The 27,982-nt window shown below is 41.4% G+C and overlaps 1 protein-coding gene across 2 annotated transcripts; it reads right to left on the reverse strand.

The window, feature by feature from the left end:
* Positions 1 to 2,091: 2,091 nt before the first annotated feature.
* On the reverse strand, positions 2,092 to 27,977 carry STYX (serine/threonine/tyrosine interacting protein). 2 transcript variants are annotated; one of them, XM_038405585.2, is made up of 11 exons: positions 27,763 to 27,977; positions 12,373 to 12,405; positions 11,246 to 11,299; positions 8,858 to 8,955; positions 7,989 to 8,049; positions 6,257 to 6,293; positions 5,638 to 5,677; positions 5,514 to 5,564; positions 4,758 to 4,830; positions 3,445 to 3,538; positions 2,092 to 2,590 (listed from the first exon to the last, which is right to left on the reverse strand). In XM_038405585.2, exons 1-11 carry the CDS (start codon positions 27,817 to 27,819, stop codon positions 2,517 to 2,519), a joined length of 672 nt encoding a protein of 223 aa, XP_038261513.1. In that variant the 5' UTR covers positions 27,820 to 27,977; the 3' UTR covers positions 2,092 to 2,516. The 2 variants fall into 2 exon arrangements, with proteins under 2 accessions (XP_038261513.1, XP_043372208.1); XM_043516273.1 differs by lacking the exon at positions 27,763 to 27,977 and adding an exon at positions 15,370 to 15,564.
* Between the last annotated feature and the right edge of the window lie 5 nt (positions 27,978 to 27,982).

A 27,982-nucleotide genomic window follows, 5' to 3' on the forward strand; every position in this document is an offset into this window, starting at 1 on the left:
ACTGGCTGCAGCTTATTTGATAGCAGCCTACATTTGCCATGTCCAGGTCTGTCTTTGGACATTGTTCATATTTTCTAGGGGCAGCAGCATCATTCTGCTTCTCCACCACATACGCACAATGTGAAGGCAGTACCAACAGTAACTGCTTATTCGACAGGTTTCTCTGCTTATATTGCAGCTACCTCCCTTTTCTGGAGGACACTCCATGCTCCACGAGCTCAGAACACGCTTGGTGGCAGATGCCACTGCCCATAAGTTGCATAGTAACATTATGGAATGAGTAATAAAGCATGTAGAATACTGAGTGTATGGCTCCCAGCATTTAAAAAAAAAAAAAGATTATAAGCATTTGGAGAACTTTGTTACACTGGATTACAGCTGCTGTTAGCGCTCTTGTCAATTTCCGGAGTGACTGACAATGGATATAATGGGAACACTCACCTTGGAGGCTGAAAACTTCCTCCACCTGATGTTTGTGTTCAAGATTTAAAAAAATTAAACAGTTCAGCCATTACCAAAAACAGCCACACAAATGTATCACCAGAATGGGTAGGAGTAGAAAGTTCAGGTGGCTGGAAAACAGTGACCAAGCGAAGTGCCTTTGAATTCTGTGTTGATTTGACCATGTTAGGAAGATACGAAGGTCTCACTGTGCATGCTCAGACGTATAGTTATGATTTAACAGCATTTAATCCATGTTCTAAGCAAAAGAATATTGCAGTGTGCAAGCGCAGCTATCTTAGCAATATAGGGAACATGCACACCAAAGAAGGCAATGCTCCTATGCAAAAACCCTAACTCTTACCTTGATTATCTAGTGTGTGCAAGAGTCATGGCTCATTCAGTGCACATTGACTGGAACAATAGAGTCAGAGTTTAAGGTCAAAAATGAGATCATGTAGTTTGACCTTTATAATTTCATCCCATTATTATATTAAGCCTAATAACTTGCTTGACTAAAGCAAAAGTTGAAATTTATATGCACAGAATATATAGTTTACAAGGTTGTAAAAACTTGCAATAGGACAGGATGGCCATGTAAAGGAAAACCAGGCGGAGGTTGGATTCTTAAATACCCAAGTCAAGAAATGCCAGTATATTAAATCTTCACTCCACTCCCCCTGTGGTTCTGAACATGCTTTTTCGAAGAAATACTCTAGTTATTTTTCTACCACCTTTATGGTGCTCAGTAAGGCAGAGCTCTAAAGGAACTATTTTTTCATTCACATCTTTTGTTTCATGGATCTGGTTGACATACAAGCAGATGGCATACACAGAGTTGCAGAAAATGGAGAGGTGTCACTGATGAAGTAAGCGGATAGGCATTAAGATTGTGTGAAAAACCTTGGCAATTCTTGACTCGAATGCTTGAGAAAAATCAAGGTTGCACAGCTAAGTGTTTTTTAAACAGAATTTATTAATTTTAACCTTTTTGGAGGTGCATAGATCTTATCTTCAATGGCAGAGACACTCGCTGGCGTTTGAGTGAAACGTCAGTGTTCCTCCATTCGGTCGACCAGGCTACGGTCTTGTCATATGCTTTCACCACTACTTGTCCGAAGGTTCCCTTGTTTGATACAATACATGGGAAAGGCGTTGGAAGGCAATGGTTCTATTTTTGATTTTGTTACATCAACTATTGGCCGACTTAACAACTAAGTTTGCCAAAGTTTGCCTTACACTATACTGATTCCTGCTCGCTAATAGAAAGATTTTAGTCCTTGTATACATCAAGTTGAGATGGTGGTTTCCCCTTTGGTTAGTTTAACACATGACCCTTTTATTTAATAATTTACTCTAACCAGATACAGTTATTAGATTAGCTTGCATTATACTAATGGAGGTTTTTAGATCAGTATTTCCTCTCTCAAAGACTAACAAGAGGGCAGTCAGTATAGTTCAAAGATAAATTGGTACATAGTGGGGTTTATCATGAAGATAACAAGGCAATGCTGTTCAGATAATTGAGGAGTTTCAACTGCTAACAGCAGAAGGTATATAAAGTTTGTAAAAACCAGGATATATTTCCACTTTTCGTATGTTTCTAAAAGTGGAGTAACTAAGCTGCAATATATCTTAGAACACATCGAATTTTAGCAAACTTTTTCTTTACTAAAGTCTCTTGTTATAAATTACACAAATAACTTTATAAACAAATCCCCCCAGCTTGCATTTTGTTTAAAGTAATAACTTTATATCATACAAATAAAGAAATTTCAAGTATGAAAAGTGCATTATTGCAATAATACCTCTTTGCAAGTCCAAAAATCTTGGTATAGAATAAAACTGTAAAGTGTAAAAAGGAGTAAAACAATCAGTGCCATCTATTCATTCAAGAAGTCCACACAATTAAATGTTGCTGTGGTGTGTTGCAGAGGCAGATTTACATCTGGAAGCAACATGTATTTGAAAAGAAGCTCTGGGTGTGTTCATCGTTTGTGTTAATTTATCTTTTCTAGTTTTCTTCACTTCCATGTGCAGGTTTTCACAATCTCTAGGAATAGTGGTGCCCTACGTCACCCATTCTGTGCTGCTGCCACTTGCATATTTCCAAATTCTTCCTCATCTTCATGTGTTCGCTTCAAACTTCCTAAAAAAAATATATTAGAGAAGTACGCTTTAAGAAGTCAGTTATTATAGCACCTACTATCATTAAGATCACAAGACAGTTGCATTAGAAAACTCAAATCTGCACATACTCAACCTTCCAAAACTTTCACCTTGTGGGTGTGAAGCTTTCCTTCTTGTCTCTGGACTAGTCTTCCTCCATTCGGGTTATAGGAGATTTAACAAAGGCAACACTTTTGCCCACCGTTGAAACGTTCAAGTGCACTTTGTTACGGACATGGCTACTGCAAACAGCTCAAATTCAGTCTTTTTTGAAGTTAAAGAATTAAGCAACTGAAAAATCATATCTGAATACGTGCAGTGGGTGTGGGCTATTAAAGCCTCATTCTTTTGTCATCACGGCATGTGCTCCCTGCCTGGCCTGATCAGAGGCCACTGTTGGGACAATGTGAGGGAGGGAGGCTAAAGGTAACATTTTAAAAGTGCCCAGTTCTCTCAATTGAAACACAGCAATATCCTCCTCCAAGCAAGCTGCCTTAGCTTTAGGCATGGAATATGCTCCGATTATTGGCTTCCCCCCCATCTGGATCTCCACATAGCTCAGGGCTTACAGCAGGTTCTGGGGATGCATGCCACAAAGGTACCCTTTCTCCAGTATATCAGGGAAGTGGAGCATTTTCAGTACTCCATCCTAAACACAAGATTGCAAGTAACTCCTATATACCAGTTGAAGTCATTTTTCACCCAGAGAAACAGATGCACTGCACAAGTAAGCCTGACCATTGCTGCCAATGGAAATCACTTCACAAAACCAAGCCACATAACTGTCCTTAGGAGAGAAGAGAGTAGTTACAAAGAACAGAAGAGACTTCTTACCTGTAGTACCAGGTGGAACAGAGAGTGATCTCTCCAGCTGCAGTGGTGACATCATCTGGATAGTTAATTTTGCTAGATAGATGGCTTCATATTCCTAAAAAAATAAGGACATATTGCTACGAGGTATGCATGGACCTTTGTAAAATAAGGAGACACTGAACTGTAAGTTAGAGAGAAAGCTGCTTAGGACAAAGGTTAGAGGAGGGCTTATGGGAATGAAAACATTTAGTAAATGAGTTATGCTTACTGGAACACATCCATCTTGTTAGCCCCATTTTTCTTTCTTGTGGCAATTAGTGTTCAAACTGAGAGAGTCGGTGCAGGAAAGAGATGGCATCCACCTAACAGTAGCTGCACGAAGTGGGTATTCACCCATGAAAGCTCATGCTCCAATATGTCTGTTAGTCTATAAGGAGTCACAGGACTCTTTGCCACTTTTACAGATCCAGACTAACAAGGCTACCCCTCTGATGCTTGCACTCAAGGAGGAGAAAAAGGTTGCATGAACACAGGTTCTCAAGGAAGGATGTTTAAGGAAAAGGAGGCAGTGTTGCTCCAGGAAGGGGACTGGACTATAAAGCAACTGAACTGTCAATATAGGACAATTGCTGCGATTTTAGACAGGGACACAATTGCATAGGGCTGTGAAGATGAAGACAAGGTCTTATTTTACTGCAAACAAATGCCACAGATTTAGAAATAAGATGACTGCACAAGGAGAGGCTTCCTACAAATAAGATACTGTAAAAATAAAACTAAATAAATTGTCTCACCACCAGGCAGCCACGTGGATGACTGACAACTATTACAAGCCCATTTCAGCAGATCACCCCAGGCTTCCCAGCCATTTACGCAAAAGACCTATTTAAATCTGGCGGTAAATCTATTTAAGCCTGGTGGTATAGGGATGTTAAACCTTACTACTGAGCTATTTTCTGTTCTCTGATATGATGCCAATAAATGTAGTGATTGTGGACCACGATATCTGCTTTGAAGTTCTCCCCTGTCTGCCGACTAACCAGTAGCTAAGAAGCCCTAAGATGATGTATGAAATAACAGATTTTTATTTCTTACTGATGTCTGAAGCTGCTTTTTTCAAAGTTTGATTCTGGTAACTGATTAAAGTGACAGCTCTCTTCTCCCCCACCCTCCATAATTCCAGATAAACAAGTGTCAGAGTATGCTAACAAACATTCCAGTTAGATTAATTTTAAACCACTTGAGAAACATTGATTTTTAGTTGCATAAGTATATACATAACTGGCTGAAAAGGAAGCCATGTGATTTAAGTTATAACCAGGAAAAAGTGTTACCTGAAGTTGATGGACAAATCCAGCATTAGGATTAATACAGAATCTTCTTTCTTGAACGTAAGTAAATGCATCCCTTAATGAGAAAAAAGATCTCTGCACTCATCTCTTGACTGACAAAATAAATACAGCTAGACCAGTCTATTGCTACTGGCTCTAACTTCTTGGGGGGAAACACTTTTCTTTAAAAGACCATTATAACTAGCCCTTCTGTACCTGGACTAGCTTGGGGGTGTAGGAGAAGGTGGCTTTAGGCTCCCCCTTGCCTAGGGGCCACAAGGTTGGTCTCAAGGCACAGTGTTAGGACATCTCTAAACTGCACTGTGTGGCAGAGGCCCCAAGGGACTATTACAGCTGGCAAGAACATGGGCATTGCCATACTGGATCAGACTAGTGATCCATCTAGTCCAGTATCCTGTCTCCACCCGCTTCAGAAAAAGCTGAAAGCAACCCTGCAGCAGGCAATCAGGGGATAATCTGCCGAAAGGGAAAAGACTCCTCTCAACCCCCAAGAGTTAAAGGCTGGCTTCAGCCCTAAAGCCACAGAGTGTACATCTCTTTGAAAATTCTTTATAATACTACTAAGTTAAATCATTACTTTACATTTACAATTAAGTACTTGGTTGGGAAGGCAGCAGTTATCTTAAACAGCAAATGGACCAATGTCCCATAAGTATTTTTTAAATTAAACTTATTTTAATTTCTACAGATAACTTAGGACAACTAAATTCCAAATCAGTTTAAATGTACTTTTCTTACCTGTACTTCACCCCAAATGTTTCCATAATGTATGCAATAACTAAGGCAGCACTGAAAAGAAACAAACTATTTAGAAAAAAAAACATACTGCATATTAAAAAAAAAGAAAGGGAAAGATTCCTACCTTCTAGAAATCCCTGCATTTCCATGGACAAGAACTTTTCCTGAGAGGAGAGAGAATTACTTGTATAGATGGGTAAAAATTATTCTCTCCCAAGTTTACCAGCTTTTCACCTTAAACACATCCATGCAACCGCAAGTATTTTCTAAAGAATAATAGGTTAGTGTCTTACAAATTTTGTTTTACTTCACTCTAGATCACTAATCAGGATCCTGTTAGCGCAGATCCTAGTATAGGAGCAAGGCCCTACATTTAAAAACAAAAACCCAAGCACATGAATTTATATTAATTTCCAGAACACAATCAAATCTGCAGTGTACAGACTGCTCTAGGAATAGATTGGTTATCCAAGTTTGGGTGGAAGGGAAGGAGAATAGTTTGTATTGGGCCTATATTAAAATGCAGTGTTAAGACTAATTCCACTACCAGGTTCATGAGCACGCAAAATGACAAGTGCCAGTCAGTCAAAAAACCCAAACATTTGGGAAATCTGCACTTCGGTACTTGACAGTTACAAGAATTTATGCCCAGATACACACAACTAAACAAGTGGATTTTTAAAGCTTTGTAACAAACTATTAGGATATTAGGTAAATCAAAGAAAAAGTGAATCTAAGCTTACCTCCAGTTTGTAAACTTCCATCAATAAATTCTTTAGTCTATAGGGAAGAGTGAGTTGGTTATATGAAGACATGCAGTTCCAACTAGAGCTGTAAATACTAACACCATTTTTACCTTTAAAAACTGAAGAGTTTTCACACCAAACATCATTAGTCAATATGTAAAAATTCAAGATTTTACATGGTAAATATGTCACTTAACTGTTCTACATACAAATTAGGGGTTTTTTTTTTTAAAGAGAATTTTGAAATACAAAGAAAACTTTTAGTGGACAGTTATTTGAGAGCTACCTGAAGAGATTTAATTAATTATCAGAAATTAAACACATTTTAGTTAAGCATTACCATGAACAAAGTTTGTTATTTATAATCCCACCATGATCCCAAGATACTTCATGACAATTCAATGCAAACAGCCTATGCTATCTGGAAGTGAACAGATGAAAGGCAAAATACCCAACAGAAATATAATCTGGGTCACAATAAAGTACTTACGAAGAATTACATTGATGTTGGTATATCTACTGTAAAAAAGCCACCTTTTTTAAATCTCTTGTGTAGGTTTCTATTCATCAACCTACAACATGGGATTTGTGGTCTAGAGAGCTCTCTAGACCAACACCAATATGAGATGGTCAAATAGTGCTGGCTCTTCCCTGTTTCCAGCTGCTGCTCAAGCCCCCAGTCTCTTCACTGCATAGAAGAGCCAAGTAACCTTCAAAAGCAGCTGGAAATGAGATCTCTTTTTTGGGTCATAGCTATATAGGAGAGCAAACAAGAGCCATCCTGAATGTCTACAGCCATATCCAGGGTAAAACAGTTACAAGGAACAGGGCAGAAAAGAGGACCAGGCAGCAGGGCAGCACGTGCAGGGGAATGGGGAGAAGGCAAGTAGCTGCAAAGTAGTACACTGGATTAATGATTAGGAAGGGGGTGGCTACTATGTGGTCCACACTATGAAAACACTGGGACTACTGTAAGTTGCAAGGCCAGATGTGATTTCCCTCCCCCACAATTTAATTGGGGGGGACTTTCCATACAATGCTTCAATTCTCTCAAAAACAAACAATCCAAAATGTACAAATTGAGGTTCAGCATTTCTTTAACCACTTTTTCTGTTTAATGTTCCAGAGTGTAACTAGGTATTTAAATGAATTTTTTTTATTATGAATATTGCCTTTTAAGTCCTTTCAAGTAGATTAAGATATGCTTCCAGAAAATGAATTTACATTTTGCACCATTCAGTTTCCTTTCATTTTTTAAAAACTGACCTGTACTAAAATTTGCTGTAAGGAAAAAATTATAGGGTTGATTCTTAGAAACCAAGGTTTTCCAAAATATCTAGTAATTCTGGGTACACATCTTGGGATACTTTAAATGGGCCTGCTTTTCTGAAACAGATGAGCACCCACTGAAAATCAAGCGCTAAAAATAAAATAATAATAATACCACCACCACCTATCTCTTATATAGTACTATTCATCAGCAGATCTTAAAGGTCAGTATCATTGTCCCAGTTCCGCAGATGGGGAAACTGAGGCACGGAGAGGTGAACTGACCTGATCATGGTCAATAAGCAGGACAGTGGCAGAGCCAGGAACAGAATCCATTATAAGATGTTTCAAGTTAAGCACTGAAAAACTGCAACACCCAAAATTACTAGTCACTTTGGAAAATCTGACTATGAACTGCTCCATCCACACTCCACTCAAACTGACAGACCAAGATACTTACCGTAGGGAAAAATCGTATTATATTTTCAACTGGATTATCTGCAATATCCAAGACTAAATACCTGAAATTAAAACAGTTACTGTGAGCATACAAGTGTCTTACATATTGCCTTTTCTTTAATGGGTACAGTAAATCTGGAAGATAGCTTTGCTGCAATGTCATTCAGAAAACTGCATAAGATGTTGTACAATGCCATATAAAAGACCTAGCGTCATTTTCCCATCTCAATTCCAGGACTACGGGGAATGTAGCACCCTTGTAGGCTGTTAAAAGGTTCTGACTGAATCTGAAGGATACTATCCAGTTCTCAGCTGGAAGGATGAGATCCAAAATGCAGTGCAAAACTGCTAAGGAATCAAAGATGCAGAGGACCACGCTGGGTATGAATTTATATATAATGTAGCTGAACCACTATTCCATATTTCCAATATTATCAAGATGTTAAATTGTACTGAACTCTCTTCTCCGGGCCTGTGTGCCACAAGAAGGCTGCATATATTGTCTTTGAATCAGTTATTGCAACAGTGTTTCAACTTACTAAAACAAACTATAACCAGAACGGACAGATCAGTAATTGGAAGACAGTTGGAGACTATTTGTGTATTTGTTTGGCATACCACAAAGTATTTTGTGGCATGGTGAGATAAATACACATTCTAGAGATTATCTGACACACCCTTGTATATTTTAGTGTGACATTTTTCAAACAATTAATATAAACATAACACGATTACTTGAGAGGACAATGCTAGCAATAAGGAAAACACCTTTAAAAATCCCATTAAATATAATTAAAGCATAGCTTTTCAAAATAAGATCTTCAATATTGTTGGGTTTTTTTTGTTTATGCTGTTATGTTAATTTCTTACCTAAATAATTGTTGGAAGTTTGGTTTAATAAAATTTGCTTCAATATTTTGCCGTATGCATATCACATGGGTTATTCCATGTTTTTGAAGTATAGGTAGCTGCAAAAGATAAGAATTTAGGTAAACTTTTTAAAGAAGATGTATGTTTTTTATTGTAGCATATTAAGAGTTATAATGAAAAATGACATGCTATCCTTAAAATATGATCTATGTGAAATGTTAGATTGGGGTTATCAGGCAAGCATATAAAAAGTTACTACATTTAAGACTAGACCTCCAATAGTCAGATAAAGAGAAGAACTGTTTTATCAAATGTAGGGTTATATGGAGAATGCTCCTGGCTGCAGGGATAAAAAAGCATCAAGCAGAGAGGGGACTTAAAAAATGGTTTCCCCACCACCAACACACCCTTCAACTTCCCTGAAATCTCTCTCAAGTTCATGTGCCATGTGGTAATGTTATTGCTAACACTGAATCTTGATGGAACCATTCCATAACAGGTGAGAAATTATATTTCTAAACTATATGATGTAATTTTGCAAACTTTTTTCCTGCCTCTGGGACATGTTAAAACTGAACCGCTTAGTTCACACTACATAAATATTAAATTGACTGATCTGATTTATGGTTTAACACTAACAGAGAAATAACTGTCAATGGCCCAATATCCATTGTCTGAACAAAGTACAGTGGAGCATTCACAGAGATATTTGCTTGCCACAATCTATGTAAAGTTCTTTTAAAAGAAATCAATCTATAAACTCAGATTTTGTTAATTATGGTGAAATCACTAATAAATAAATGACCTTCAGGGGAAGTCACCGAAAAATTGTTTATACAATCTAGTATTACAGATTCTTTTGTCTGGAGTGAGTAGCATAGTCGTATACGGCAGAGGCAAGAGAATAAATCACTGTAGCCGAGTTCAGGGTCTGACTTCAGGAGTTAACATGCAGGCATGTGATTACATGAGACTCAGCTTTCATTTGTTTAAAAATAAGTTTTGTGCTCTCCTGATTGTCAAGGAAAGCTCAAAAATATTAATTGGATGCAACAGATACAAAGGTGTCTACCTGAGTGTGCAGACAGCTTGAAATAACAGCTGAGAGGTGTGAACTGAGCTGCCCCACGTCTCAGAATGGGGTGCCCATTCCAAGACTCACTGCTCTGGGAGGAGTGGGGCCACGGCACAGGGGCACAGGCCAAGGAACCTCATGTCATAATGTGCCTATAACCCCAGATTACCTTCATCCTGCCCGAGTTAACACATTTTTTGAGTTTGCAAATCTGACAAACCATAGCAGGTAATATAAGAAACTCCTTGCCTGAGGAGGTTGTGAAGGCTAAGACTATAACAGGGTTTAAAAAAAGAACTGGATAAATTCATGGAGGTTAAGTCCATTAATGGCTATTAGCAGGATGGGTAAGCAATGGTGACCCTAGCCTCTGTTTGTCAGGAGAGAGATCACTAGGTCATTACCAGTTAGGTTCGCTCCTTCTGGAGCACCTGGCATTGGCCACTGTTGGTAGACAGAATACTGGACTGGATGGACCTTTGGTCTGACCCAGTATGGCCTTTCTTATGTTCTTATGACAATATGTTATTCATGCTGAGTTGTTGTAGTTGTGTTGGTCCCAGGGTATTAGAAAGACAAGGTGGGTGAAGTAATATCTTATTGGACAAACTTCTCTTGGTGAGAGAGACAAGCTTTCAAACTACACAGGCTCTTCCTTGGGTCTGGGAAAGGTACTCAGTGTCAGCTAAATACAAGGTGGAACAGACAGTTTATTGTAAGTAGTTAGCACATATTCTAAAAGGGATGGTTAACGGTCCACTCCACCTTGAATGGTCCCTTGGAATATATGCTAACTTCTTATGCTACACTATGTGTTTGACCGTGTATTTAGCTGTGAGACAGGGTATACCTACACAGCAAAGAAACACCTGCAGCTGGCCCGTGAGGGGCTGTTTCATTGCTGTGTAGACTTCTGGGCTCAGGCTGGATTGTGTGGTGAGAGGGTTCCAGAGCTCAAGCTTCAGCCTGAGCCCAGAAGTCTACACAGCAGTGAAGCAGCCAGAGCCCCGCAAGCCTGAGTCAGATGGCATGGGCTAGCCGCAGCTTTTTCTTTGCTGCATAGGAGTATCCCCTGAGTACTTTCACCAGACCTGAGGAAGAGCTCTGTGTAGCTCGAAAGTAGAAGATGGTCAAATAAAAGATAAATTACCTCATTTACCTTGTCTAATTCACAATGAGCTCATATATGAAAGACTTGAGAGTTGTGTAAACATTAACTGTGAAAAAGTAAATTGCATACAATAACTATGTTAAAGTGCAAAGAGTAATTTTGCTAGAACTTTACTTAGAGGAGAATATTCTGAAAAACGTACCTTGCTTTTCATAGCTGAAGAATATGGGCCTAAAAATAAACCAGGTAAAATTTCCTACGGGGGGGGGGGAAAAAAAACCATTAAACATCAACTCAAAAAACTTAGTTAAAAATGCATTGGGCTCTCAACTCCAACTGTGGCCATGGAAACAAGTAATTTATCATGTTGTGAGGGACATGTTATCAAGTGTCATTTATAACAGGACTAGGAAAAAAAGTTTTGTAAAGTAAAAGAAATGTGATAAGAAGAGACTCTTATTTTTGAAAGAGAAATCAAATCCTTTATATAGACAAAGTTCAAGTTAGATTGCCACACTTTATCTAGCCCTAGTTTAATTAGTGGGTTTCAGTGGAATTGTGAGCTGGCATGAAGGCAAGTCATTTTAGGTATCCTAAAAGCTCACTTATGTTCAGTTTACATACGCAATAAATTATTTCACTTTGTATGATAGTTAGGAACAAATGATTAATTTGTATCCAGTTATCCTCCCTCCATTCAATCTCACTTTCAGGCACGTCCGAAGATCTTTATTTTATGCAAGGATTTGGCTGAAAGGTCATGGTACTAACACTTAAGTTCCCCAAATGCTGCTATTTGAGAACACCTGCTTCTGAATTAATTTAAGCCAGAAGCAAAGTTCTAGTCTATTTGTAGTTCCCGTGCTCTAACATACATGAAGGCAGAAAACTGTATATTTCAGGCGTTGGGAGAGAGGACAAGATTCCCAATTAATAGTGTTTTTTAACTTTATGTTTGCAATACTGATCCCAGTTACCCTTCATTCTAGACTGTCCACTCTTCTCTCCTCATTCCTCTTCCCCCATTAAAAAAAATCCCTAGCTTCATACTTAAACCTCCAATAGAACACAGCACATGTCCAGCAAGAGATTGCTAGCATCCTCCTGCTATATACTGTAACTACTCTATGCTAGCCACTAGGGGTGGGGAATTCAAGAACAATGTAGCATGCACCCTCCCCCAGGAGGCATATCTGCTGCAATACTGCCAGCCTGCTATCTAAGAGCCTGAGGTTAGTTTTGAACTCAAGTCTTTCATTTGGCAACTCCACGTACTTACTGAATGAGCCACTGGGCTTTGGCTCAAATGAACAAATTAGAGTGTCATACCTGCATCTCTCTTCTCATGGGATAGGTCCAATCCTTTAAAAAATAAAATAAATATATATATACATACACACACACACACAATAGGGAATGTGCAAAAAAAGCTAGCAACCAAAACAAACAAGCACATTGTGAAATAGTCTGATTGCTGGAAAATGGATTTTCTAAATTAAGCCAGTTGCCTGCCATTTCATAATCTGCTACTAAATGCATCTTGGGTCAAAATGAACTGCCTGAGCAAAGAAAGTTGGACTAACTAGCAGAATTCCAACCAAAAGGAACGGTGAAATTAAAACTTTTCATGATGAGTGGATCAAGCCTAACCTGTGTCTAAACAGTTTTCTGCATTAGCCCTGGGTGATACAAAATTCTGGTAAAGGCGATGTTTCTATGGCTATAACATAGGCAAAGGTACACATCAACAGGAATCTTGCAGGTAACACCATATACTCATCACTTGATATTAGCTTTGCCAATTCCAGAAACTTATTCTATATTAACACAGTTTACCAATTCCACTGCAGAGTAAGTCACAAAAAAGTCATTTCCATTTTTCTTTATCCTAGACAATTGTATGGGTTTATATGCACACCTCCGTGCATCAAGCCAGAAGGACCTGAATATTCCTATTAGTTAGCGTATCAGATTCCTGCACCATCACAACCCCTCCAAGTTTTGTTGTGGGGATGCATCTCTGCCAGTGCAAGGTCACTACAGCCTGCCTTGGCTCCTTTTGTACCATCTCCTCAATCCACCAGCATTCCAATTTCCTCCTCCCTCCCGCATTTTTTTTTGTGCCTTACAGAACAAGTGCCAGAGCTGAGTTTTAAAACCTATCAACACAGTCTGTCCAACTCCTATTCTTTTCCTTCCTGACAATCCACTATCGCTTCCTGCTGTTCACTCATTCATTCCCTATCCCATGTGAATTATCTCCAATATTTTAGGGGTTAATCAGGATCAGCGCGTGCCCCCCCCCCACGGTAGGTATTCTACCAACACAAAGAATTTACAATCTAAAAAGGCAATGGGGGGGAGGGCAAAGGAATATAACATATATGCAAAGAACAAGGTGACAAGCACACCTGTTTAGTTTGCCACAGTGTGTGTATATTTACATAAGCCTTCCTTGGAGGCTTTAATAGTTCCTTTGTTCAAATTTATATAAACTGTTCCCATTTGCCCTTCCAGGGCTCTGCTAATATCCCTTTTTTCCTTTCCCACCACCCCTTTGGAAAATTAATAGGTTATATAAAAAACAAAAAGAAAAGGAGTACTTGTGGCACCTTAGAGACTAACAAATTTATTAGAGCATAAGCTTTCGTGAGCTACAGCTCACTTCATCGGATGCATTTGGTGGAAAAAAACAGACCGATGAAGTGAGCTGTAGCTCACGAAAGCTTATGCTCTAATAAATTTGTTAGTCTCTAAGGTGCCACAAGTACTCCTTTTCTTTTTGCAAATACAGACTAACACGGCTGCTACTCTGAAACCTGTCATAAAAAACATACTTATTGGACAATTGCTGACCATGACTTTAACATGTCAGGGTTACAGTAGCAGTTTATACTGCAAGAAAAGAATTACGGAATGTAACCCCTAGATTTCAGAAGTGGGAGCAGTAGCTTCAGGTCCCAAAATCGCAGTATGGCCAATTCTAGGAATTTGGGGGAGCCATAAATACTGTTAACAACGTAATATATCGCTTCCCTCATTTAGATACATGTCTTAAAACAAAAATAGGTACTCAGTGAGGCTTTACAGACTAAATGATATTTAGTAAGATTATATGGGATTTGGGTATCAGAGTAAAAATTTTTCCCTAAGACCCTGGATTGCAGAATTGAATCTGGGACAGCATTTGAGGAAAGTTCAATTCAAATTAAAATATGGAACCACATTTTAAGAAAAATTCTCCCTACTACTGTGTGAAAAGACTACACAAACAAGGAAAATGGATTGCAGTGAAACTGATTACACAGAAAACACTGCCAAATGCACAAGTAAATACATTAGTCAACTTTTAAAAAGTTATCTTCCATTTACACTTATGTGTTACTTGTAATAGAAGGTAAATTCTATGAGATAAATGATTTTTAGTTGATTGTGTCCTTTGTTTTGAATGTCTGATGATCAGCTTAAGGATTTCTTTTTATTTACACAAAAAGGTGGGTTTTGTCCATAGGAAAAGAAAGTAAGTCCTACTGCTTTGCAAGTCTGCCTGAATATAACTAATTGTACTAGTCTTATAATTGTTTGGAAATAAAATTTGAAGAGAGTTTATTATAGTACTTTGGATAGTTAAAAGCGTGTGACAAAGTGTGGATATATTGATAGCCAGTATCTTTCCTTTGATACCTAGGCAGATTGAAAAGAACCTCCCTTTTTAAAATTTGTCTACACACAAATTGGCACTAGTTTTATTAAACCAGTGAAAGCCCTGTGTGTACTCTTATCTCAGTTTAATTTAAACGTGGTTGTAATCAATTTAAACTAATCTGAAATAAACCTGATTGAAACCAAAATGAGAACATCTACAAAGGCTTTCACTTTGATCTAATTATCCATATAGACAAGGCCTATGATTTATGTATGCTTTTGGTGTTCTGTACCTGTTGTACAAACGCACTTGTGTGTTTTGATAAACACTGTTTGTTTAGTTGCTTTGTATTGTTAAGTTTAGAAGACACAGTCTTAATCTAAAATATGGTGAAAATGCACACTGAGAGTGCATAATCTTGTTAGAAGTTGGTTTGAAGGCTTACAGCATTAAATATACGGTCAATTATATTCAGGCAAGACTGAGTCCTACTGCTTTCTAATTTTCTTTTCCTAGGGACAAAACACACCTTTTTGTGTAAATATTTAAACAGAGCATAAACAAGAAAGCTGGCACAAATCATAATAGGGGCCAAATCCTGCAGCAGAAAATGTAGTTGTGCAAGAAAAGCAGGCAGCAATTAGCAATACACAGTCCAGGGAAAGAAAATTAGGGATGACCTGAAGGTATTCCGAATGAAGAAAAATGTCACAGTGTGCTCTCCAGACATCAGTCTCCAATGTCTCTGGGAAGTCTTAAGGGTACAAAAGCCATTCGCCACTAGGATCTCTTTTGGACAGTAGGTATCAGAAAGATGGTCTCTCAGATTAAGTACTTCCTTTACCCGAAAGCACATGATTAGTTACTAAAAGATTCTAAGTGCAAGAATTATTCTGGTGGTTTCATGATAGCTCTCCAGCGCTTTTGCACTCAACAACACAAGATTATTCAGTTACTGTACAGAAAGTATATGAAAAAAATCTTTGTCTGTAGATTAAGCCCCGGCAGATGTCTCACACCAAGGAATTCATCCCATCATCACTATTTTCTCCAGAGTGACAATGCTCTGTGCATACTGCCTGAGATACCCAGCAGACAAACAATAGTAAGCAACTCCTTTCAGATCAGACAGAATGTGGGAATTTTGTTATGAAAACAAACTCTACTAAAAGAAAAGGAGTACTTGTGGCACCTTAGAGACTAACAAATTTATTAGAGCATAAGCTTTCGTGAGCTACAGCTCACTTCACGAAAGCTTATGCTCTAATAAATTTGTTAGTCTCTAAGGTGCCACAAGTACTCCTTTTCTTTTTGCGAATACAGACTAACACGGCTGCTACTCTGAAACTCTAAGACATGCCAACTGGATACAGTAATACGGCTAAACTTCGTTAACCATTTGGTAGATTATACCCAAGCCATGAATGTAACTCAGCAGCAGATGAAACATTTCCTATGGTTTGTAAACTACCAAGCTGAAGAGTGCCATGTAAAAAGTGATCAAGAAAAGCCTTACAAAGTGGTATTGTTCATCTATAACCAGCTATCCCAAACTGGATTGTGGCTCAGAGGCACAGCTGTTCAGAGAGAATGTAGGGGGACTGCAGGAGTTGTGAAAGAACTAAAATGAATACACAGCATAAATCCTGCATGTTTGTCCCCAAGAACCCCAGCTAATGGCTCAGTGTAGAGTGCAGAATGTGAGGGAGTTTTAAACAGTGTATGGGTTTGCCTGCATTTACCTTCTATCAAACAGCACATACTCCATTAAAAAACATCACGTATGACAAAGTGCAAATACTCACATGCGCGCATGCACCATGACAATACGTCACTGAAATGGTACATGTTTGCTTTGATAGCCAAGGCCTATGAGTGCATACAACCACAGTGCAAGTGATTCAGTCTTTACAGGAGCTCGGCTCTGGCTGAAGAGCAAGCAATCCATGAAGATTAATCTTTTCTAGTCCTGTTGCAGTCAAAAAATTGTGCCTGCTCATGATTATGGTCAGTAGCATTGGTGGCCTATGAAACACTTTGTATTCTGGATGAGAGGCACAAGCTCCAAAAAGTGGTGGAAAACCTGGTGTTTCATGTAATAAGCCAACCTTATATTTAAGCATTAACTAGGAGAGAGAATGTGTGTTCTGAAGCAAGGGATGGCTATTAACAAACAAGCTGGGACACTGACTTCTGTATTTAATATTAATAACCGGAGAACTGTTGGACAAACTCTCTTTGCCTGTGTGAGGAAGAAGTTTGGCCAAGTTGTAGAATTATGAATTCTAGTTTAATACAATTTATGACCTTGTGGATATGTGTAAATGTATCAAATTATCAAGCGTTAGCAGAAAATGTCATTTTGTATCTCTCTTTTCTGAAGAAAAACACCCATTAGATTCCCCCTTTGAACTTCAATTGTTGCCTCAAGCCCCTACCTTTCCCCCTTGTATCTCTGCCATCAATCACTCCCACCTGCAATGGCGCTTTCCCTGCCACACAGAATTGAGAAGCCTTTACTGCTCTGGGTAATGGTTATTTTACAACAACTAAGTGAAGTCTCCTTGACCCCTTCTAGACTTTCAAGCCTACCATACTAAGATAGGTCTTCTCCAGGTGGTTAATGACACCCCTCACCTCTCAACACAGATCCGTCTACTTATCCTACTGGGATCTCAGTGTGGCTTCCTTAATATTGATTGCTCCCCAAGCACCTAAAACAAGAATCCATCTTCAGCATCCTCTTATCTAAACCTTTTTCATTTCTTGTAAGAAGTCCAGAAGTACTCCAAGGCTTTTCTCTTACCCTTGTTCATCTTTCTCCTTCAGCTGTGTCATTGTTAGCTTAAGTCTCACTTTTATGCAGAAAGTACACCATCATACATTCTGCTGAATTTACTTTGATCCTTCTATCCCCTGGCTATACAGCAGAGGTGGGCAAACTACGGCCTACGTGACCCTCCTGCCTGGTCCCATAGCTCCTGGCCTGGGAGGCTAGCCCCGGCCCCTCCCCTGCAGCCTAAGCTCACTGCGTCACCAGCACAATGCTCTGGGCAGCAGTGCAGCTGCAGAGCTGCGGCCTGACCCGGTGCTCTGTGCTACGCAGGTGGCACGGCTGGCTCCATCGGCTGCCTGTCCTGGTGCTCTGGGCAGTGTGGCTGTAGCGCCGCCAGCCACCGGTGCTCCAGGCAGCATGGTGAGGGGGCAGTGGGGGGTTGGATAGAGGGCAGGGGAGTTCCAGGTGGTGGTCAGGGAGCGGGTGTGTGGATAGGGGTTGGGGCGGTCAGAGGGCAGGGTTCCCGGAGGGCAGTCAGGAAGGAGAGGGGGGGTAGTCAGGGGCAAGGGTTCAGGGGGCTGTCAGGGGACAGGGAGAAGGGGTGGTTGGATGGGGCAAGGGTTCCAGGGGGGCAGTCAGGAATGAGAGGAAGGGTTGGATGGGGCGAGGGGCAGTCAGGGACAGGGAACGGGTGGATAGGGAAGGAGTCCCGGGAAGGGGCCATCAGGGGGCAAGAAGCAGGGGGGGATCGGATAGGGGTCAGGCCACACCTGGCTGTTTGGGGAGGCACAGCCTCCCCTAACAGGCCCTCCATACCATTTCAGAAACCCGATGTGACCCTCAGGCCAAAAAGTTTGCCCACCCCTGCTATACAGTAACCTCCTACTACTGAATCAATGGAAACTAAATAAGTGTCCTGAGGTCCATCTAGCACTATAACTACAACCAAGTCAGAAAATCTGGTTATATTACAGTTGTCCCCCTGACTAGGGTACAGTTTGCAGTGTGGATGGGTCTGTTACTCACAACCAGATGGGAGCCTTGGGCATGTCCAAGGCTTTAGTCCAATTATAGTAGAGAGTTAAGTCGTAGCCTGTCCACATTCAAAAATGTAACCAAGTCTTATTTTGACTATATTTATTGTGTATATGGGCTATTAAGGGAAAGTCCCCCTGCTCCACAACAATCTGACTCCATTGCTACTATCTCAATTTATCCTTGATATCATGGTCTAGGGATCCACAAAGGTACACAAGTCATTGCAATGCTCCCTATACAACACATGGGGAAAACAGATGCCTAAGAAAGGGATCCACACAAGCCAGGATGCTAGGCAGTTGCCTACCTAAGCTAGCCAATAAGAGATGCCAATGAGACAGGGATATGTCCTAAGCCTCACTTCTCTCTCAGACTTAGGTGCCAGAGTAGCAGCCGTGTTAGTCTGTATTCGCAAGCAAGGCACCTCTCTCTTCTTGCAATTCACAGCGAGGAAACCGCTCCTGCAGTCAGGTGCCTGCACCATTTCTTTCCAGAGCCGCTGCGACACAACCCTAACTCCACACAAAATGGTTGGGGGAAGGAGGTGGCAGGCTCCCTTTTAACCTTTAGCTCACTGATTAGGGTACTCACCCAATATATGGGAGATGCCAGTTCCTCTCTCTACCTGATGAGTGGGGTTTGAACTTTCAGGGACATGCCCTACCTACTGGACTGTGGAGTCATTTTCACTCTCTCTCTTTGGCCCTATAAACAATTATTTAATATAAAATGGACAGCTTCAAGAAGAGAGATAGAGAGCCACATCAGAATATCCCACAATCCAGTGGTTAGGGAACAGTTCTCAATTTCCTATCTCCCTCCAAATTCAATGAATTTGAATGGCAGGAGGGAAACGTGATTTACTTTGCCCTAATTCCCTCATTTCATTTTCTACTATTCGTCTGTTCTGACAGTTTTAGCATCTTGTCCTCACACCACAACTCTCCATGGTTGTGGATTTGTTCTTTCACTTGCATCCTAATTCTTTCCCCCTGTACTTATCTTGAAATCTTCCTTCTCTCATTAGCTAATCACTTTTTCCATAAAACATTGTGATATCGTGCATTAAGGGCCATATATAAAACTTAAATTGGTTGTACTGATGGCACTTCAATAGGAGTGCAAAATACAACTACCAAAAGGCCATAAAACGCATTAATAAAGTGATGATTGAATATCCAATTATATGAATTTCATCTAGTCTGATTTTTAGTTTTGCCATTAATCAGATATACACAGTTAGGCTGCTGAAAATGTATTCAAGAGAAAGGTCTGAATATTACTGACAACCACCTTTTCTGTCACTGTAAAACATGCTACTTTAATCTCCATTTCCTACCAGGGATTTAGAGTAGCAGCCGTGTTAGTCTGTATTCGCAAAAAGAAAAGGAGTACTTGTGGCACCTTAGAGACTAACAAATTTATTAGAGCATAAGCTTTCGTGAGCTACAGCTCACTTCATCGGATGCATTTGGTGGAAAAAACAGAGGAGAGATTTATATATACACACACATATATAAATCTCTCCTCTGTTTTTTCCACCAAATGCATCCGATGAAGTGAGCTGTAGCTCACGAAAGCTTATGCTCTAATAAATTTGTTAGTCTCTAAGGTGCCACAAGTACTCCTTTTCTTTCTACCAGGGATTGAAATTCTTAGTAGCCACAAAAAGGAGCTGCCTTAGGCTAGTACCAAGCAGGTACAAATAGGCTGTCTATCAGGAATGGAGCTGGGCAAGAGAAGGTGTCGAACAACTCCCACACAGATCTTTCTAAGGAGTGGTTAAACAGGATTTGACACTATTGCATCCATGCGGTGCTCAGAGGCACATCCACAGAAGCTGCATTTGATAATAAGCTTCTAACAGTTTGTTTTCTGTAGATATATCAACTATTTTTGCAGAGTACTTCTCCAGTGCAGCATATAAACTGCCATATAAATATTTTAACCTTTGAAAATATAGAGTGAATGCCAAAGCAGAGGTGGGAAGCAAGTTAATAGACTATGAAGACAATGGGGAATGGATAGGAAAACAAGGCTAAACAACAGGGAAATTCATGGTGCAGGAAGCAGACAGAACAGAAACAGGTGAAGATAACTGAAGAGAAAGAGGGAACACACACAGGAAAGAGAGTGTGCTAGAGGGCTAGCATGTTCTTTCAAGAAACTAAGAAAATTAAGACAAGGGAAACTAGAAAGAAAATGGAGAAATGTACATAAGGGAAGGAGAGATGGCAAGAACAAAATATTTTGTTTTGTGTGCTATTTTCTCCACCTTGTTGTATTAGTCTGGAAGAAATCCCATAACAATTTACAAACACTAACTTGGAACCACTAGATTACATCAATGCAATATTCTATTAACAGATGGAGGGTGAAGGCAGAGTGCTGCCTCTCACTGTTAGGCACAATTGGAGTAGAATTTGTTTTTTTCAACAGGATGAAAATAGGGATCTTGCCTACTCTATTGTCTGGATGACTCTGAGAACCCATGAACATCTAATAGGATAACACCACAAATATTAAGGAAGTGAACACATTTGCAAGTGGCACTGGGGAAGGGATTTTTTACTAAGATTGCTTAAAACTGTTTTTATTTACATCTAATTAGGAAAAAGGTTGAGTTTTTGCTGGACTGTAGTTAGAAAATGCACCTCTTGTAAACGGAGCATATTGATTCGGACAGTGATGAGACAATAAACATGGAGCCTCACAATGTCATTTTCAGATTAGGCCATGCTCCTGGAAGCTGCTGCATGCAAGTAAACCTCTGTGGCTGTTGGGATTCCCACTGACTTCAATAGAGCTCCACAGAGGTGCAGGGTCTAAACCAGTGGTCACCAATTGGTCGATCGCAATCTCTGGTTGCGCAGTGTGGCTGCCACTAAGGCAGGCTCACTGCCTATCCCAGCTCCACGCCGTTCCCGGAAGTGGCCAGCATGGCCCCGCGGGCAGGGGTCTCCCTTCGTGCTCTGCTCCTGCCTGCAAGCACTGCCCCCACAGCTTCTATTGGCTGGGGGAGCTGCAGGGGCGGTGCTTGCAGAGAGGGGCAGTGCACAGAGCCACATGCCCCCCCGGCCTTTCCCCCAGGGGCGGCAGCAGCAAACTGGCCCCTTCCAGGACCGGTGTGGGGCCGGTGTAGGCAGGGAGCCTGCCTTAGTCTTGCTGCGCCAGCTGCCGACTGGGAGCTGCTGGAGGTCAGTGCTACCCAGCAGGAGGCCGCACCCCAAACCCCACCCTGAGCCCCCTCCCAGAGCCAACACCCCAAACCCCACCTGCACCCCAACCCCAGCCCTGAGCCCCCTCCTGAAGCCAGCATCCCATACCTCCTCCTGCACCCCATCTCTGACCCCCTGTCCCAGAGCCACTCTGCCCCAGCCCTGACCCCCCTCCCAGAGCCAGCACCCCAACCCTGACCTCCCCTCCCAGAGCCAGCACCCTGTACCCCAACACTTCCCCAGCCCAGAGCCCCCTCCTGCACCCAAACTCCTTCCTAGAGCTTGCAACCCTCACTATCTCCTGCACCCCAAACCCCTGCCCCAGGCTCAGCCCAGAGCCCCCTCCCACACTGCGAACTGCTCGGCCCCGGCCCCAACCCCCTACCCCAGCCTGGTGAAAGTGAGTGAGGGTGGGGGAGAGCAAGTGATGGGGGGGGAGATGAGTGAGCAGGGTGGGGCTTTGGAGCAGGGTAGATCCTGGGTTGCCTGAGATTAAAAAAGTATGAGAGGATTATCAGCTTCTGCAGCTGTGAAATGCTCCCCCTTTGACATATGTATTTTGGCAAAATTAGGCTCAAGATTTGTTTTCTTTTTAATTTGAATCATTTGCTAGCATCGTGTAGCATTTCTTTTAAGCCTTTGCTCTGTCTGATTTTTATTTGGGTATGCTGATCATACATTTTAACAGAAAAAAACCTTTTTAAGTGCCCACAGACCAGGAGGTATTAAAAGTTTGTATTGAGAGGTTTTGTTGGGTTTCATTTACAGTAATCTACAGCTCATGTAAAAGTGAAAGTTTAAGAAAATGTTCCCAGTTTTTCTTATATTTTTAAATGTTTACACAGAATAGTTGGAATCCATCTGGGCAAAACAGACTGATTACAAAGTTTTAAACCACAGACAACTAACACAAAATTAGTGTTGCTATGAATATTTACCACTGTCAAATACTTGTTTGCCAAACAAAATGAGTCCTCCCAATTATTTTTATATGGAATAATATAATAGACGAAAGCAATAACTAGTATGCAAAATACACCAAGACAGTGGTTCTCACCCAGGGTACATGGGGGTATGCACAGGTTTTCCATGGGGTACATCAACTCATCTAGATATTTGCCTAGTTTTACAACAGGCTATATAAAAAGCACTAACAAAGTCAGTACAAACTAAAATTTCATACAGACAATGACTTGTTTATATTGCTCTATAGACTACACACTGAAATGTAAGTACAATATTTATATTCCAATTGATTTATTTTATAATTATACGGTAAAAATGAGAAAGTAAGCAATTTTTCAGTACTAGTGTGCTGTGACACTTTTGTATTTTTATGTCTGATTTTGTAAGCAAGTAGCTTTTAAGTCAGGTGAAACTTGGGGATACACAAGACAAATCAGACTCCTGAAATGGGTATAGTAGTCTGGAAAGGTTGAGAGCCACTGCACCAAGAGACTGAACTCCACATTAAGAATGTTTACTTTAGGCACCTGCATCCAAATACTGAACTATAATCCAAATTTTAAAAATTACGACTACAAAATGGAAATTTTAAATCCTTAGCTCTTTTTTCTTCAAACTAAAATATTTTAGCAGTGATTACCACTGCAAGTATGTTTAAGGGTCTGCATTGTTTCAATTACATAAATCCTTTTTTCTACATTTCTGGCAAACACCAATTATCTTTGTCCCTCGAAAGTACGATTTTTCTTTATTCCTTCCTTTATTCACCAACATCAGTTATTACACCAGGATTCTAGGGAACAGTGTATTAACTACTGCTGTAGAACCAGCAGAGGAAACACGAGTACAAAACATAGCTCCTAAATGGGTGTTTTTTATTTGAATTTCTCAGCATTTGAGCAGAGGGTTTTCTCCAAAAAGTTTTAAAAATTTAAAGCAGTAATAATCAAATTGTTAAAGCAGGCTGAACTTTGGATCAAGGGTACTTGACAATGTGCCTTTAAGGTACAGGAATGTAGAAACAGTTATACCAATTTTTCCCCTTGTGTAGCTTCTGCAGTTTTTCATGGAATTTGGCAAGCAATAATTAGAAGATGTAGGCTAATTACTTGAGGTTTTGGGGGGTGGGGTTTGAAAGGGCATGAGAATTTAAGGTTTAAAATTATTTTGGAGCATGTAAAATCATTATTCAGAAGGCTTTGACATGTTCAGTATTACTGATCCATAATAAAACAAATGCTTACAATTGTTACCACAGATTCACAGCATCTACCAGATGCGCTTTGCCAGAACTGTGATATATTTCAAGTATGTATCAAGACGCACAAAATAGAGATAAAGACATTCTCCATAGGAATCTCGATGGCACCGTGAGCTGGAAATATGGGTTCAATTTCTAATCAGATTACAAATGGAAAACAGTAAAGAAGTGGTCTCATACAGACCTTATTGGCTCATGTCACAAAATTGCACAATTTAGCATTATTGCAGTCTGTGCATCAGCATGGAACAGTGGAGATAATGCAAGTCAGGACTGATGTATGCTGGCAGAGGTGTGTGGCAGAAGCTTGATGACAGCACCTGCCTGCCTACATTATGTCTACCTGGAGACGTGATTGAGCTCCTCCTTTGCATGAGCACTAAATTCATTCAATTAAAGTAAATACAAAGAAAAATTAGAAAACGTGAGCCACCCCAGTAATGGCTCTGTGTGTTCATATGGGAGAGCCAATAATGATTTCCAGTCCCTGAGAAGGTAGCAGACTACAAATGCTGCTGAGGCATGATGAACTTAACCTCACCCCAGCAGGTATGGGTAAATGCTGCCTTGGGTTTCTTAATGCAAGCCTTCAAGCTCAGTGGTTCTCAACCAAGGGTCCAGAGCTCCTGGGGGAGCAGCGAGCAGATTTCAGGGAGTCCGCCAAGCAGGGCGAGCATTAGACTCACTGGGCCCAGGGCAGAAAGCCGAAGCCCCATCACATGGGACCGAAACCCCTGGGGCTGCAGCTGAAGCCTGAGCAAATCTTTACGGGGCCCCCTTGGCATGGGGCCCCAGGCAATTGCCCTGCTAGCTACACCTGAACGCTGGCCCTGGCTTTTATATGCAGAAAACCAGTTCTTGGGCACACTTGGGCTATGGAGTTTTTATAGCATGTTGGGGGGAGGCCTCAGAAAGAAAAAGGTTGAGAACCCCTGTTCTAGCTGATTGAAGGGTGGCACTAATGAGCTCTGAAAGGCATCTTTATCCAAGACTAGTGGCTGCAATATGCAGCCTGAAAAGGTCATCCCAAATAAATTGTTTACCAGAAAACTGGCCTGTTGATTTTTACTCTTGGATATTATGCAGAGAGAAATGAACTTGAATAGGAAATTTTACATTACAGAAAGTAGTACCCACTGTGACTCAGGGTGAAGATACTGATGCTCCTATCAGATGACATTCCCAACATTCTTGATCATTTTTAAACTGTGATGTTTTACGGTTACTTAATCTACCACACTAGTCTTAGGTATTACAGGAGTCTCAACAGTTATGTATTGTTATAGTACTTGTACTAATCTACCTTCTTGTGGCAGTATATAAGAGATGAAGTTTCAGCTTTCACTGATTTTATTTTTGTGGATTGGACAATTTTAATTTACTTCATTTGCTTTTCCAAAGCACATTTTAAGCACTGGACTTTATAGCATCATAAGTGATTTTAGGTTTCTCCTTGTTAGTTTGCTTTAGCTTTATAAAAATATTTTCTAACGTCAGTGGTATTATAGTCTTTAGCCTCCCCACAAATAGGGATTGAAGGGATGCAAGTTAGACACAACTTACATTTTGTAAAAACTTTTACAAGACCTGTGATCAATAGAAGTGTTTTCACAGTTTAAAAAAATATTTCCAACTTTTTTCCTGTCAAATTTACAGCCCTAACATTATGGCATTATGTTAATGTATGAGAACTATGAGGGATTATTCTGTTTTCATTATCTATACTGAAAAATGCAAACAGTGAGAAGTAAAATAGATTTATAATTTCAGTTTTAATGAACTAAAATCATTGTAACATTAACAACGATATTTATTTTCAAAACAGGTTTACCCAGTGTCCTTTCAAACTATGCTAGCTAAAATTGAAGTTTAAAATGTCATCAAACACAATTCTGGTTAACTACTTCTGGACACAGCTGTAGGTAGCATGCATGAGTGCTCCAAAGTGGGCAGATATTTTGTTTAAACAAACAGATATACTACTGACTACCCTGCAGGGTTGTGAACACAACTTTTATCTTGAGTTCAGATGCAAACCATATTATAATTGTGTTTGAGAATGTGTCTAAAATTTTAGAGAGTTACCAGACGTAGTAGGGAAAGGACATTAAAGAAAACAAGTACCAAAACAAGAAAACAGATATAGTAAATCAGGTACTGCAAATAGCTCACCATAATACAAAACAAGCAAGCAACAATAATTCCCATCAATAGGGATGTAATAATTGCGAGCATCTGTGAAGTATGCAGCAATTTATAAAACTGTCTAGATTTCAGACACTATCAACATCCAACCATAAATGTAGTGGCATTTTATGTTCCCCATATGTCGGGCCCTAAAAATTTCATGGCATGAAAAATGCATCACGACAGTGAAATCTGGTCTTTTGTGTGCTTTTACCCTGTACTATACAGATTTCACAGGGGAGACCAGTGTTTCTCAAACTGGGGGTCCTGATCCAAGAGAGGGTTGTGGGGGGAGGGGTCGCAAGGTTATTGTAGGGGGGGTGTGGTATTGCCACCCTTACTTCTGCTCTGCCTTCAGAGCTGGATGGCCAGAGAGTGGTAGCTGCTAACCTGGCGACCATGCAGCACCCTGCCATCCTGACTTTCATGCTGCGACTGGTGGTGATGGTGCTGCCTTCAGTGCTAGGCTCCTGGCCAGCAGGCGCCACTCTCCTGTTACCCAGATTTGAAATCAACTTCACCACCAGCAGCAGCACAGAAGTAATAGTGACAATATCACATCAACCCCCTTTTGGGTCAGGACTCCTACAGTTGCAACACCAGAACATTTCAGATTTAAATATCTGAAATCATGAAATTTATGATTTTTAAAATCCCATGACTGTAAAAATGGCCAAAATGGACTGTGAATTTGGTAGGGCCCTACCCATATGACATTATCAAAAGGGGCACACTTGTGCCTGTTTGCAACATATGAAAACACATTACCTGTACCCAAGACTGGCACTACAGATTTAAGCCAAGTTCAGAAATCAAACACCAAACTGACCTCGCTCTTTTGACACCACACTGGGAGTAGTTTTGTCTTAGCCGATATTGCCACCTGTCTTAAATTGCAGGGCAGACACAGCTCTTGAACGCTAAAAGTATTTCCGCAACAAAGGAGCGCCCAGTGCTCCAAATGGTTTCTACTGTAGCTCAGTTAGTCACCACCACATATCTGGAGAGGGAATTTCCCAGTGACCCGGCCCCCTCCAATTTCTTAGAAGTGAGGTGGCCCTCAATTGTCCTGCAGAGCGCTACCAAATGAGGGGCAACCTCACAGGCAGGTGGAGATGGCAGCAGGTGGGAAGTCCCTCGTGATCCCACACAGGAGGGAGGGTGTTAGAGGCCGTGGCGGGCTGGGGTGCCAGGCGGGTGCCTGGGGGGGATGGGGTGCCAGGTTCACCTGTGGGCAGGACTAGTCAGGAGCAAGCAGCAGAGGGCTCAGCAGTTACCCTCACAGAAGTTACTCATGAGGGGGGACCTGGGGGCTGCCCCACCCGCTGGCTTGAAGGGGGCTCAATGGTCCAGCGCCCCCGTACGGGGAAGGGGGGCCTCAGCAGAGATCCCGGGGGAGGCAGAGGGTGGGGGGGACGGGGCCCCCCGGGGAGGGAGGGAGGCAGGAGGCCCCCGTGAGGAAGCGGGGGGGGGGAGGCGGTAGGGCCGCACGGGACCCTGGCGGGGGCACACAAGGCCTATACCGGGGGGCGCCGATCCGGCGGCGCTCGGGCCCCTCAGGGGGCGCGGGAGGGGGAGGGGACGCCCCGTCCCCCCAGGCCCGAGCGCGCGCGGCCGGGCCGCTCACCTCGGAGTCCTCCTTGGCCTGCGGCAGCGCCGGGAAGGCCGGCCGGGCGAGCTCCATGGCCGGGCGCACGGCGGGCGGGCGGGCGGGCGGCGCGGCTACTCGGGCAGCGGGCCCGCGGGCCCCGCCACGGCAGGAGGGGAAGGCGGCGGCGGCGGCGCGCTCAGCGGCTCGCACCCGGCCGCCATGCTGCTTCCCTCCCGCGGCCGCCGCTCCCCGCCCG

The sequence above is a fragment of the Dermochelys coriacea genome, chromosome 6, assembly GCF_009764565.3.
Source record: "Dermochelys coriacea isolate rDerCor1 chromosome 6, rDerCor1.pri.v4, whole genome shotgun sequence".
Lineage (NCBI taxonomy): Eukaryota > Metazoa > Chordata > Testudines > Dermochelyidae > Dermochelys > Dermochelys coriacea.

Excerpts from the sequence above, each read along its gene's own strand:
- STYX (XM_038405585.2), bottom strand. The coding sequence starts at position 27,819 with ATGGAGCTCGCCCGGCCGGCCTTCCCGGCGCTGCCGCAGGCCAAGGAG. Across the intron at positions 6,294-7,988 it reads TAATACGATTTTTCCCTACG|ACTAAAGAATTTATTGATGG; the intron begins GTAAGTATCTTG and ends TCTTCCCTATAG. Across the intron at positions 2,591-3,444 it reads TGTTCCACCTGGTACTACAG|GAAGTTTGAAGCGAACACAT; the intron begins GTAAGAAGTCTC and ends TATTTTTTTTAG.